The 12,816-nt window shown below is 36.4% G+C and overlaps 2 protein-coding genes across 2 annotated transcripts; both read right to left on the bottom strand.

Moving 5' to 3' along the window:
* Nucleotides 1-702: 702 nt before the first annotated feature.
* On the bottom strand, nt 703-10,405 carry LOC132696089 (cohesin subunit SA-1). Its single transcript, XM_060660686.1, has 8 exons — nt 9,508-10,405; nt 8,995-9,378; nt 8,711-8,941; nt 8,239-8,649; nt 5,355-5,849; nt 2,903-3,580; nt 1,161-1,401; nt 703-1,101 (listed from the first exon to the last, which is right to left on the bottom strand). Exons 1-8 carry the CDS (start codon nt 10,270-10,272, stop codon nt 911-913), a joined length of 3,396 nt encoding a protein of 1,131 aa, XP_060516669.1. The 5' UTR covers nt 10,273-10,405; the 3' UTR covers nt 703-910.
* Nucleotides 10,406-10,810: 405 nt separating this feature from the next.
* LOC132696766 (gamma-secretase subunit Aph-1) lies at nt 10,811-11,760 on the bottom strand. Its single transcript, XM_060661775.1, has one exon. The coding sequence runs from the start codon at nt 11,692-11,694 to the stop codon at nt 10,972-10,974; it is 723 nt and encodes a 240-aa protein (XP_060517758.1). The 5' UTR covers nt 11,695-11,760; the 3' UTR covers nt 10,811-10,971.
* Between the last annotated feature and the right edge of the window lie 1,056 nt (nt 11,761-12,816).

Raw genomic sequence — 12,816 nt, 5'->3', positions numbered from 1 at the left:
ACTAAAACTACAACTTGGTAGCAAAAACACAGTCGACAAAATCAAGGATCAAATTGATAAGAGTAATAGTGATCGAGATTCAGCACATGAAGATGATACCAATATGACACAAGAAATCGAGTTGGGCTTAGTGGATTCTATGAGGGAAGAGTAAGAAATTTTTCATTTATGTGTTATGGTAGTGGAAAACAGCCAATCGGTTTTTATGAAATTTTGACGTCCTACAACAAAAGTGTCAGTCAATTGTTAGAGATTTACATTTTTAATGGTTCTAAACAATGCATAATAAAATCCTTGATTTCAAATTTAAATTTCCAACGGTTATTAAATCTACTTAATTCATTTATAAGTCTTCTAAGAGGTAATATATTATATCATGTAGGTTCCAAATATTGGCTACCCGTACTTATCTATTCACTATAGTTCTAGTAGTATGCAGGGTTTAAAGTGACTTTATTATGTGACTTGTTTTAATCTGACTCTACCACTTTAAATTTGTATCCGTTTATAGTTTTTGCTTCTAAAATTTGTTCATTTAAATTTTTAACCAAAACACTTTTAAAAACATATAAATAGCCAATGAAAAAGCCATATTCTGTAGCACTTTCACCACTTTTTTTAACTTTTTTTCAATTGAGTGTGTAAAATGAGACTATTTTTTTTTAGGTTCTCTGGGTCAGATTTTTAATTCTTTCTAATGCCATTATTATGGTGGAAATGTTTGTGGTTAGTGAGGAATCACTTTAATGTTGCGACATGGAGAGATAGCACCATAAGTTTCTAGCTTCTGGAAACTCCACCCATGGAAATTCCTAAGTAAAGTTTGGTGAAATTTTTTGGAGGCTACCAATTCAACATTGGCAATCAAAACACTTGGTTAATAAATAAGAACTATTTTATTTCTATCATTTTATCCATATAAATTCCCAGGAAATTCTTGATCGGAGAGGTTGTCATCTTCGTGTTCAGATTCTGGGTCTTTTCGCTTCCTACCGTACGCCCGTTTGCTGGTCATGGGTAATACATCCGTTTCGCCGTGCAGTAAGGAATTCCTATATAAAAGCAGAGGCTGCCAATCCTCACCCCGACTGCTGGGCATACCTAAAACGATAATAATTTTTAACGTTCCATGATAATTTCACTTAAAAGTTGTCCGTCACCTGTGGTAATTCTCCGATCCAAGAACGTCATTACGACTTTCTTGTCTTGCTTCAAAAGTTTGTTCGTGAATTCGGTTAGTATTTCCAAAAACGGAAGGTTTGGGGGCGGGCCGGTGGGGTCGTCCGCATTTTCGGCACCCATGACCGCGAATAGTATACCGGCTCGGTGCAAAGCCGTGATGGCTTCCCTATTTTTGACGGCGTCCAACCCGAAGGACAATGCGAAACGCTTGGCCAGTTCCTTAAATCAAATTATTTCGCTAAAAACGTCTGTCAAAATGTTTGATCTTTATTCTTCTTTTTTTTTTTTTTTTGATATATGTAATGTATTCTTAAGTGCAACACAATAAATAATCTCAGAGCAAAAAAGTTTTTTTTTCATGCTTGGGATAATATGGGTGAAGTGTAGATCCAATAGAATAGAATGACGGCTCTGAGATATTCGTATTTTTTATTGGTAATTCTTAATAGTAAAGGTACTCGTAGTTTTAAAAATCGTTTACCCAATTGCTTAATTATTAGCAATTGCCCTTTAATAATATTCGTGATGAGGTAGCATCGGTCATTGCCAAATGTCAATGTTTCGGACTCAACACACCGATTTGCCATGTAAGTTATAATTAGTGTTTCAGTTCTTGTGCGCTTTTTAATCATTAGAGACTATTTAATGAATTTCGTGAATATTTATCTATAGATTACTGCTTTGCAAGTATCGACAATGAGTAACCATAGTAATAGAAAAGAAAATCTTTCAAAGATACTAATGTTCAGGAATTGCCACAACTGTCATAAATAAACAAAAGACGTGGCGTTGGCGTGACGTCATGGTGATGCAAGTGACGATTTTATTTTTAGTTAATTCTAATGTGAATTTTTAATAGGTGTAGTTTCTAGAACCGAAAAAAATGACGTAATTCTTTAAACATCTATTGACGATTCGATCGTAATTTCGATCTTTTTCAAAATATTCTAATTCTGTATAAGTCATATTTATAAAAATTGATGACATTTGACGTTCTGTCAGCGAATGTTTCATGGCGGCTGGACTGGCGTGCAAAGCAGGTACGGATGTTTTTTGATTTATTTTTATATATATTTATATATTACTCGCTACATCAAGCAATACATACTGGCTAATTTCATTTTATTAGTTTAAAATTGAATTATATATTTTGTTAAGGCCTTGAGAATCGGTTTTGTAAATAATTGATGTTTTTTATTTCTATACATTCATAAAATTCTCTTTTTTTGGTATTGGGTTCTGTTAGTAGGATTTTAACTTTTTCAAAATTAATTGTGTTGTTGGTGCTGTCACAATGGGTATAAAGAGCTGTTTTTTTTTGTCATACTTATGCCTTATACACACTGTCGCAATTAGAGCCAGGAATTTCATATACTATATTACTTCTCTTTTCAATCCGAAATTTGGCTAAATTATAACCTTTGTGTCCTATTTGAATCTTATGTTCCTTGAAAATGGTTTGAAGTTGGTTGGTACTTTACTAGAGATATTATTTAAGTGCGTGTTTTGCTTTTTCAATTGTAATAATGATAATAATAAAGACGGATTTTTTTTCGGGCTAAGAGATGATTAGATTTATAATTTAGATAACGCGGTTTCTTTCCGATTCTGGTAAAAATTTACCAATATGCGTCTAGTCATTTTAAGAATTGTGGCCTGCCTTTAATTTTTTTTTTTTTTTTAAGTGAAAAATCTTACTGTTACATTAATTTTCGCCTACCTTGAGGGCAAAAAATTCCTCGTGCTGCCTCGAATTTCTCCCGTTGCACAGCCTTTGCACCTCGTTAAACATCATGTTCAAACTGAGACACATAGTCAGCGCGCAGTTCACTTTGTTGATCTCCCTCGCCTTGCTCAATGTGGTCTTGATTATGTCCCCGTACTCGTTGTAACACTTCACGTAATTTTTAAAAACGTCTGCAGCCGCCTTCGTAGGCATTATATTGTACACTATTAATTTACAATAGGCGGCCAGAAAGTTACGTCTCTTGTGAAGTTCCTCGATTCGGTGCTCGTCGTGTTCGGAATCCTGCTCGGGAACGAACACGTACGTCTGAACGAACTCGTTCAAGAGCAACTGGAGGTTCCTGTCAGGCGTACAAGCCAGTTCGGCCAAATACTCGTGGCCGGACTTCAACTGGTCGCTGAAGACTATCAACAGATCGCAAAGACCTATGTAGGCCTCCTCCTTGATCAGGATGTGGGGCGAAGATTTAATTAGAGTTTGAGAGGCCTCCAAGAACTCGTCTAGTTTGTCTCGAAGGTCTTGAACTTCGGCGTGTTGCAACCCTCCCGCCTCGTGGCTACTTTCGAGGTCCTTCAGGCCCCACAGCAAGTAGTAGTAGCAAGAACTGAGGCAATATTTCAGCGCCTCCGGAGGGAGTTTACTTTCGAGGTCCTAAAATTGACGTAAGGTTTTTCTTACCCGAAGAAGACCGGATGTTTACAGAGAGCACGCCCTATATACAGGATGTTATTGAAATGACATCATATAATGTGCCAAATTGTGTTACTGGACAAATTCAAACTCCAAAAAATAGTGTGATATTTCGTTTCTTAATGTGAGAGAGTAATAAAATATAAATGTGCAATGAAAGGGGCCATTAAACAGGGAGGACAATAAAAGTTTAGATAAATTTCGGTTTTTCAGACTTAAAAAACTTCAAAAATTTAACTGAGGCGGCTTTTACTTGATGAAAATCCATTTATCAAAATATATATTTTTACATGACAATTGTTTCGACAACACCGTGTCTTTATCAAATGTTATATTTATAAACTACGTGCAACTACATATACCGAAAAATTACAATAAAACCTTAATTAAAGTTGTTGTGAGAATTCAAGTTCAATAAAGCAGAGGTATTTAAATCTAACTGATCGTTAAGCAATATATTTGAATATCCCATTTTGTTAATCTCCATGGCTTCCAATAAATATAATTTTATACTTTTTCTGGCTGTATATATCTGTAAATACCAAAATTGTCGTTAAAAATGTCTTTTTCTGTGTTTAAGTGTGTAGCATAATTAGAATCTAGACTATTGTTTTTAAACGCTCTTTTATGTTCGTTAATGTGTTTCTTGAAGGATCTATCTGTTTGTCCAATATTAATTTTAGGACAAGATCCGTCACCTCAGTTCAATATCTCAAAAACCATTTACTGTTCTTCCAAAATAAATTTTTTTTATAAGTATTTATGCATGGTTCTCGGCGTGGGCATGCGCATAAGTCTCCGTTTTGACTTTACTTGATGATGCTTCAAAATGTAGATGGCGCAGATTCGTTACATTGACTTAAACTAACCAAAAATCATGACTGCAACTTAATATGTTCCTAAATTATATCCCAGACATTAGGATTTAAAAAAGGATTTAAGTCTCGGGCAACAACATTAGAAGAAGTTAGATGTCTTGGACGCATTACATTTTATTAGAATAAATTAAAAATAAAGTAGTCAAATAAAAACATTTCAAAAGCAACAATTAAAGAACAGTGAAATAGAAGCAATTTTTTTTTGAAAATTTATCGTGTGACTACATCTTGAACTTCATCAAGTTCGTACGCTTCAAATACAGTACGTACGTACAGTAAGTAAAACAACGCAAAAATAAGAGGTAGAAAAAGTTTCTATTAGTTTTATAACAAAACCATGTCTCAGATAAATAGCCTACATTGATTTTGCTCATTTGGCAACGTAAGGAAAAAACAAAACATTGATTAGGCACCATTTATAGATAGTACTCTGTCAAACTTTTAATTTCATAATTTTTTTTTTTGCAATTGTGAAGATCAAATTAATGATAAAGATAGCGACAAAATCATTTCCATAAGACTTGAGTTAACAGTGTTGGATACTGTCAGTGTAATACAAATATAAATAACACGCAAGACGTAGTTAAGACAGAAATGGACACAGAAAAAATAGTACTGTTACGACAAAGCAGTAAAAGGAAAAATTTTTGGCAATGTAATCCGCCAGTTCGAACTATAATAACGGATAATAATATCTAGAACTAGAAATAAATATGTTTTAGGATCAGTTAACTCTGGGGTAAAAAACGTTCCCAAGCGATCGAGGTGCATACCAATTAATTTTTGACAGCATATATTCAATGTCCTGATTAATGATACCACATAATTATCCCTGTAAACTAAATAATAATACTGACCTTAAAGTCCAGGAACAACATGTCCCACAAATCCCACTGGTTCAAATTGTGACAGGCGTAAAACATCGACACTTTTTTCATCGAACTAACCACGTTGAAAATTTCGTCGGCATTGGGAGTCTCCTCGCCCAACAACAAGTTACGCCAGTCGTCGATCGCTTCCTTGTATGCGGACACGATCATATCGATAATCGTCGACCTGGCAACGTCGCATTTCGTGTAGATCGAGTGCCCTTCCGTGCACAAGATTTCCAGAGTTTTGGCGAGCGTTTCCAAAACCTCGGGTTCATGATGCACCTGCACTATATATTTCAATTTGACCAGCAAAGCTTGCAGGCAACCTTCTTGCCGTCCGCTGGTATAAAGATCCAAATCGAAGTACTGCGGGATGCTTAGTAAATTCGCTAGTTTTTCGGGATCCGCCGAAAACTTATCCAACAGCGGTGGTAACGTTACGATAAAATGTTCGGTCAATTTTTGCTTATCTTCGCCGGTCTGAAAATTTCAACTCATTCATTCCGGCATATTTCAAAATTAAATTAGAACAAAAAATGTTCGGTTATTTAGTGATTTATGATAGCTGTTTCGGCAACACCGCGCCTGACTACATTCCGACCGCAGCCGACGAAAAAGACCGGCCCTGCCGCGCGAAAGTCACGTGACTCTAATAGATCCAGCAATTGGAGTCAGTCAGGCTGCGGGCCGGGAAAACACGTGTGTTTATGTATGTTACCGGCGTATTAAATTGTTTAAAACTCGGCTTTTCATTGTTTTCTTTTGTGTCAGTAATAAATGGAATGTTTTAAAAACCCGTGCGGATTCGTAGTAAAAGCCAAGTGACATAAACAGTGCAAACTGCCCGCGAAGTTGTGTCTTTGGATATCGGTGTTTGTAGGTTATACCGCCGTATTTTGAAACTCGTTTTTTAACTGTATTTTTTGTGTTATCAATAACTAAGATGTTTGAGAAAACCCGTGGACATTTGTGATAAAAACCATGTACCAGAAAGTACAAAGAACAGTGCAAACATGCCGCGATGTTGTGTTTTTGGGTGTCGGTCAAATTACAAGTCCGAAGACCCGTTTCCACTTTCAGTTTACCATCTGATCCGAATCAAAAAGAAGTTGACTAAAAAAGATATCTAATGATATTAGGCAATTAAAGAAACCAGCTGTATCTATAAAACATTTTGCAGAGAAAGATGTTATTTGGATTGACAAGTGCCTAGTTAAAGGAGAGTACAAAGAATATGCTCGCGAGAGGCCAAAATTAGCGGAAGGCGCTGTGCCAACTATTTTCGAGAATGCCCCAAAGTACTTCACCCAAACACAGTCCAATGTTGTTCGTTTAGCTGATGTCGAAGCAGAGCAAATGGAGGCAGGGATAGAAGCCAGCCTAGAGACACAAAAAAACCTTTGAAAATGCAAAAAAGGTTTTATCACTGGGAGATATTCAGCTGTTTTACAGTAACAGTAATAATAATCGGTTTAAAAGTTATAAATTTTTATATATATTAACCCTGTTTCACCCTCTCAACGGACCCCACCGGCGCGCTTATTCCCTCTAAACGAACATCTAGTAACAATAGAAACATAAGTAACAATTTTGTTTCATAAGGTAACAGACACCCTCGCCACCTCCTGCCCCTATATTTTTTTTTCTATTATATTGTCACCCAACATACATCACTATACCGAATTTCATTCAAATCGGTTAACGGGAAGTTTGTTTAAAATCGATTGTAAGATTTGACGACAATAACATCTACATTGCATTGCATGTTAAATAGTAAAAGCCATCGTTACAAAATAAAAGTATTTCAGAAATCTGTCACTAGGGGGCGCTTTACCTACAATTTTTTTTTTGTTTTCCTTGTACGTTATTTATTCGGACTGATATTGCAAAATAGAAAACAATGTTACCCTTGTTTTAAGTTGATAAGTGTTATCGTTTAGCCACAAATCGACTTTTTTATTCTCGCACTGACACTGTAAAATATCGAAATTATCGCCAAACTTGTGTATTTCTGAATTTAAATGAATGGCACAGTTAGAATCTGAACTTTTATTTTTATATTCCCTTTAACGCAAGTTAATGATCCGCATTTCAACGTCGACTCTGGATGTTTGAATGTTTAGTAATTTAGTCTTATTGTTATTTAAAAAATGTGATATGTTGTTTTCAGTTTTAAAAGCAATCTTGAAATTTTGTTGCTGCTAGGTTCTCCTATGTATTTTATTGTTTTATAAATTTTGTTTTCGGTGTTTAATATGGGATAGACAGAGTTCAGAGTTATTTGAAACTGCTTTTTAGTTATAAATTTTGTCTTAAAGCCTTTACTTGACGAGATATAACACAAAGTTACATTTTTTGAATGGAATACCATAATTAAAAAAAAAAAGTTTTCTACTAAATTTCCTATCAAAAACAGGTGTTTTTGTTAAGGAGTTAGAAAGATAGCTGCAATTTTTAATAATTACCATAGTAGGCTGTGCTCTGACTCTGACGTATGCATTTTTTTAAAAACAATTGCCATCATACGCAAGCCGAAGTGTCAAAACTGTCGTGTTCGTCAAGCTATAAAAATGTTTGAAAACTTTCAAAAGTGCGACATGATAAAATGTTATATTGAAAGTAACGATAATCGACGGACGGCGTTAAGTCTATATTTCCAGAAATATCCGGAAATAAGGTAACCCAGCTCAAAAATATTTTTGAAGTTAAAACGTCATCTACAAGAATACGGATCCTTTACGAGCCAGAAATAGAGATTTGGAAACTAACGACTCTGGGAGAAATAGAAATTAACCCGAATACTACCACGTGGGGCTATGGACAGAAATTTTTCATCAAATTTGATATTTTAGAAAAATTGCAAAATTACCAGCTTCATTTCCCTTAAGGAAGTGGCCTTCCTCGTGGGACCCCGCCCCACGGGTGCCTCCCCGCTCGCGGCCTGTTTCACGCAGCACACCATTATCTCGATGAGGCTCGTCTCTTGCCTGTTGTCCAAGGGTTCTTCATGGGGCCCGGGTTCTTCCAACAGCAGATCGGTCATGCATTCCCAATCTTTCATCATAACGTTGGACTCGATAAGCGAGTCCACCAAATAAGCGGCGTGCTCGTGCAATTCCGATTCTATGAAGAACTGCACGAGATCTCTGATGAATGGGGTGTTGGGCAAACGCCTTTTGCCCCGTTTCGTTTTGCCGGGGTCCATATCCCCGGGCTGGAAGAGCCTTTCGTTCAAAAATTCACCGGCGGCCTGTGCCACTGCTCTATGAGACGAATATACCTAAAATAGTTTTTACCAATGTGTTATTATTTAAAAAAAATTATTACAGTAAACGCAATACCAATTCATAAACGTGTTCGCAGTCTTTGTCGGTCAAAATTTCATGATGGTGTTTCAAAATCGAAATCACGAGTCGTACTGCTTGTACTGCTACGTCATACTCTTTGTCTAATGTCATTGCTACTATACGGTCTTTAAATTTGTTAGTGAAAAGCTCTAGTTTTCCTTTTAATTCTTCACTAGCGTACAGAGGCTGTAGGGCTTGTAAACACCTTAGTCTAACCTCTCCAACCTGAAAGCATTCATTAAGAAGTAGATGCAAATACGCCAGATTCACGACTGTACTTTGTCATGTAACGTCCATCCGATATATTTTAAGTATGAATCGTCTAAGAAATTTGCATGGAATTTGTGCATCCACACTCCGATTTCGGTCATTGCGATAGCTCGGATTTCTGGCAGGGTATCTCGGTATCGGTGAACAAAAACTGACTTGAACATATAAGTCAGCATATTTTTAATTTCGTCCATATTTTCCTCCAATTCTTGTCTCTTGCCGAGCAGAGCTTCTAAACGATCACTAGCTCTTTTTTCCCTAGTTTTTTGCCTTTCCGCTTCGTACTGTCTCTGAGTGTTGTCCAAGTTCACTGACACTGTTAAAGCGACATCTACTAAGGCGGTCATTAATTTCATGGCACCTAAGGTGGCAGTATGCCTAAATGCACGTACCTAGAAGTTAAATTCTTACATAACTAATGTAATATTTTGTCTTAACACTTTTAATTTTCATACGATAAAGATTGTTTTTTTTTTTTAATCTTAAAAGTACAATCACAGAGTTTCAAGCCTACTACTCACTTGAGAGTCAGATAATCCCGTTAATAAAGATATAACATTATCCATCAAAAATTGATCGTAAATGATGGTGTATTGACATTGCTTCACCAATGTCTGCACAAAATCGCAAAAATTTTGGCGGAATTTCTTCCAAGTCTGGCCGGCCATTATTAAAGGATACTCTCCAGACTCTTCGTCGAATTCTTCAGTCATTTTCCTAATAATAGCCGCGTGCTCCATTTGAGCCTGCATTTCTTGTGTAATACGACCTTTGCAGCCTGCTGCGTTGATGAAAAACTGCATGAGTTCTATGAGGGCCGCTTCCCGATTCACCTTGTAACTTTCGATCCAGTCATCGACTATGTTCGTTAAGGACACACGCCCATTTTTAATAACATTGTACAAAGACGTCTCGTCATCTGTGTCATGACGTAAATGAATGTCTGCGACGTGATTTTTGCGACCGGGAGGGCGCCCCCGACCTCTTCCTCTCCCAGTTGCCGCAGTATGTGTTGGAGAATATGATGGAGGAGGTGGCGGAGGATTTGTTTGTCCCCGTGCTTTTGATCTGGTGATTCGTCTTAGTCCGGGAGTCGGAGGTGATTCAAACATGCCATCAGACGAGGCGCCAGAAGTTCCAGCTTGTTCTTGATAAGAATCATGGTAGATACCGGATTGCATATAAGTAGTACCATAATGCTCCGGTTCTACTTGAGGCGTCATGGGGTTTTCATATTCGGGAGGCGGGTCGTCCAGACGAATCCTTTTGCCTCCGCGTCGGTGCATAGCGAATGTTATTTAATTTTTATGTTACGTTACTTAATTATAAAACCTAAACCCTTTAATGCGCGAAACAAACTAGCGTTCCTGCAAGAATCATAACAATTTTTGTTTTCGTTTACATGTACCACTGAATCAGTTTCTTCGTCTTCTTTTATAGAGCATGGGGCAAAACAGGAAAATTCGTTCATTACCGACATCCGAATCAGGGCAATTCAATTTCTTTAAATTACTGGGACTAACCAAAACTACTTTCTTCTTCTTTAACGTTTTACTTTTTGCCATGTAATGTGCGTACGTTCTTTTAACATACCACGACTCGCTTATTCTCTGATAGATTAACAAGAGTATTTGTGATTGGTTCAAAAATAGGTATTCCAGGAACTACTCAAAATTGTTTTTTTCCCAGTTTTCATATTACTAAACTTACTTATTGATATCCGTTAAAATCTAGTAGTAAGTACCCAGTGATAATTAAAATGTAGGATCTATGTACGGTTATTCTATTAATAAAAAAAAGCATTTAAGACATATTTGAGTTTGTACCCATAATTTGCATTACATTTCATTGAAAAATTTCTAGGACTAGGACAGCATAGTAAAATTGGCAAATTTTGATTACAATTTAATAATTATTTTTGAATGACATATAAAATAATAAATTAAGGCAAATATACAAAATATTTAACGTAATTTCTAAATGTTTTACTTTAAATATATGCAATTTTTAATGGATGCATATGAACCGCCAGCAACTTTAAAGGTATAAATAGCAGTCAGTGCTAGGATACCATACAATGGCAACAAAGAAGCTACATAAACTTGGTATCTATTTAAAAGAGTTAAGCAAGACGCCAACAAATGTGACCCCACAACACATGCAACTTGAACTTTATTGTCATTATCACATGCATGGAAGAATATCACACTCCAGAAGGTGTGAAGCAAAATAAAACTGAGACTTGTCGCGGAACTTGTGAGGAAAAACATCTCGGTGCCCGATTTCAGTCCCATCGTACCAGGGCCTACTGCGTCAGCGATGACGTTCACCAGAGAGAATGCTCCGCTGATGATTCCAAAGCCCAAGCCGCTGACATATGCCAGTATATGTTTGTTGTCAATTAATGTGGCGTGGTCGTCCGTTATTTTCATTAAACCGCCCTCGGCACGCCTTAGTACTTTGTAAATGATATACCTAAACACTTCTTGAAACAACACAGAGAATATCAGTCCGAAAACTAAGTCTTTACGCAAGGGCACCACCGCGAACCATAATAACGACGATAATAACAACGAGAGTAACCAAAAGAAGGCAGCCGCAATTAGTATGATTATTCTTACGGGGTCGTGGGCTATTGTGAAGGTGAACATGGCCAAAGGGGGCCCGAAAGCCACAAAGGTACAACCGAAAAATTCTACTACGGTCATAATTTCTTTAAAATAAAAACAGTGAATGTCAATGTCAAAGCACGGATAAAGTTCTTCATCTTTTAACACAAGTTATACATTGCAGTTAAGATGATTCGCTCATTATAGAAATCCGTCGTCGTAGATTTGTGTATCATAGACCATAGATTCTGTACCGCTTAAAACAGTTTTTATTGGAAGCAGGACAGGTGTTAACTTGCAATGTTTCGCAAGAAAAAATTGAAGGACTCTTTTTTAAAGGTAAACCTAAAATTTAAATTTTGTGGTGAATTTAATGTATTACTCAAGACAAAAAAAACTAATAACTCATTTTGTAAGTCTCTTCGTAATCATTTTCAGTAAAATGAACTGAGCAGACATAGCTTTTATCTGGATTAAGTTTGTCCTCTTTTCTACATCGAACTATCCACTCGTTCCGAATAGTTCGGGATACTAGATCTTTCCCTTTGGGAAAGCGATGAAAACTACATTTTTGAGAGCTTGCTTTTTCATCACAATAGCTGTTATTGTACCCATACATGGCACATCTTGTTCTAGGCATACCTAACTATTTTTTGATGTAACTTATGCCACTGAAAAAGGTAAAAGAAATGTATTTCTTACCTTATATAGCTAACTAATAACACCGCTAATAAGCAGCACGAACACAAAACTTTTAAGTCTTGTTTAAGGTTAAAAATACTGTTTTTCTCAGTTCTCGCCACTCAAGCACATACAATTTTAAAGTATTTGTTAAAGCTTAAAAACACTGTTTTGTCCAAGTTTTTTTTTACAGAAACACAATTAACACAAAAATAAGTCAACTACTGACTAGTTTAAATTATTTTAATTGTTCAACGAACACAAAATACGACGGTTTAATACGCATTCAAATGCATTGACACAATACACAAAAACTGTTAGAGGACTTCGCTTACGTCACAAGCGACCACGTGCGATCGATAATTTTGGCGAACGTATGTCTTATGGGATGGGCAATCCTATTAGGTTTACGAATCTTGGTTACAACCACTGAATTAAGACACTAACCTATAAATCAATTCAATTCAATTCAATGATGCGTTTCACAGATAGCTGTTGGGCACGACTACCAGGATCATTCGCCCATACCTATAAATCAAG

Source organism: Cylas formicarius, unplaced genomic scaffold (assembly GCF_029955315.1).
Source record: "Cylas formicarius isolate icCylForm1 unplaced genomic scaffold, icCylForm1.1 PGA_scaffold_1__22_contigs__length_36826433, whole genome shotgun sequence".
Taxonomy (NCBI): Eukaryota; Metazoa; Arthropoda; class Insecta; order Coleoptera; family Brentidae; genus Cylas; species Cylas formicarius.
The sequence above is the reverse complement of the archived record's forward strand: the minus strand, read 5'-3'. Positions and strand labels throughout refer to the sequence as shown.

Bases quoted from the DNA above. Each gene is read 5' to 3' on its own strand.
- LOC132696089 (XM_060660686.1), bottom strand. From the start codon at position 10,272: ATGCACCGACGCGGAGGCAAAAGGATTCGTCTGGACGACCCGCCTCCC. The intron at 9,379-9,507 runs GTGAGTAGTAGG...TTTAACTTCTAG, and splicing joins CGGGATTATCTGACTCTCAA to GTACGTGCATTTAGGCATAC. The intron at 1,402-2,902 runs GTAGGCGAAAAT...ATTTGATTTAAG, and splicing joins AGGAATTTTTTGCCCTCAAG to GAACTGGCCAAGCGTTTCGC.
- LOC132696766 (XM_060661775.1), bottom strand. From the start codon at position 11,694: ATGACCGTAGTAGAATTTTTCGGTTGTACCTTTGTGGCTTTCGGGCCC.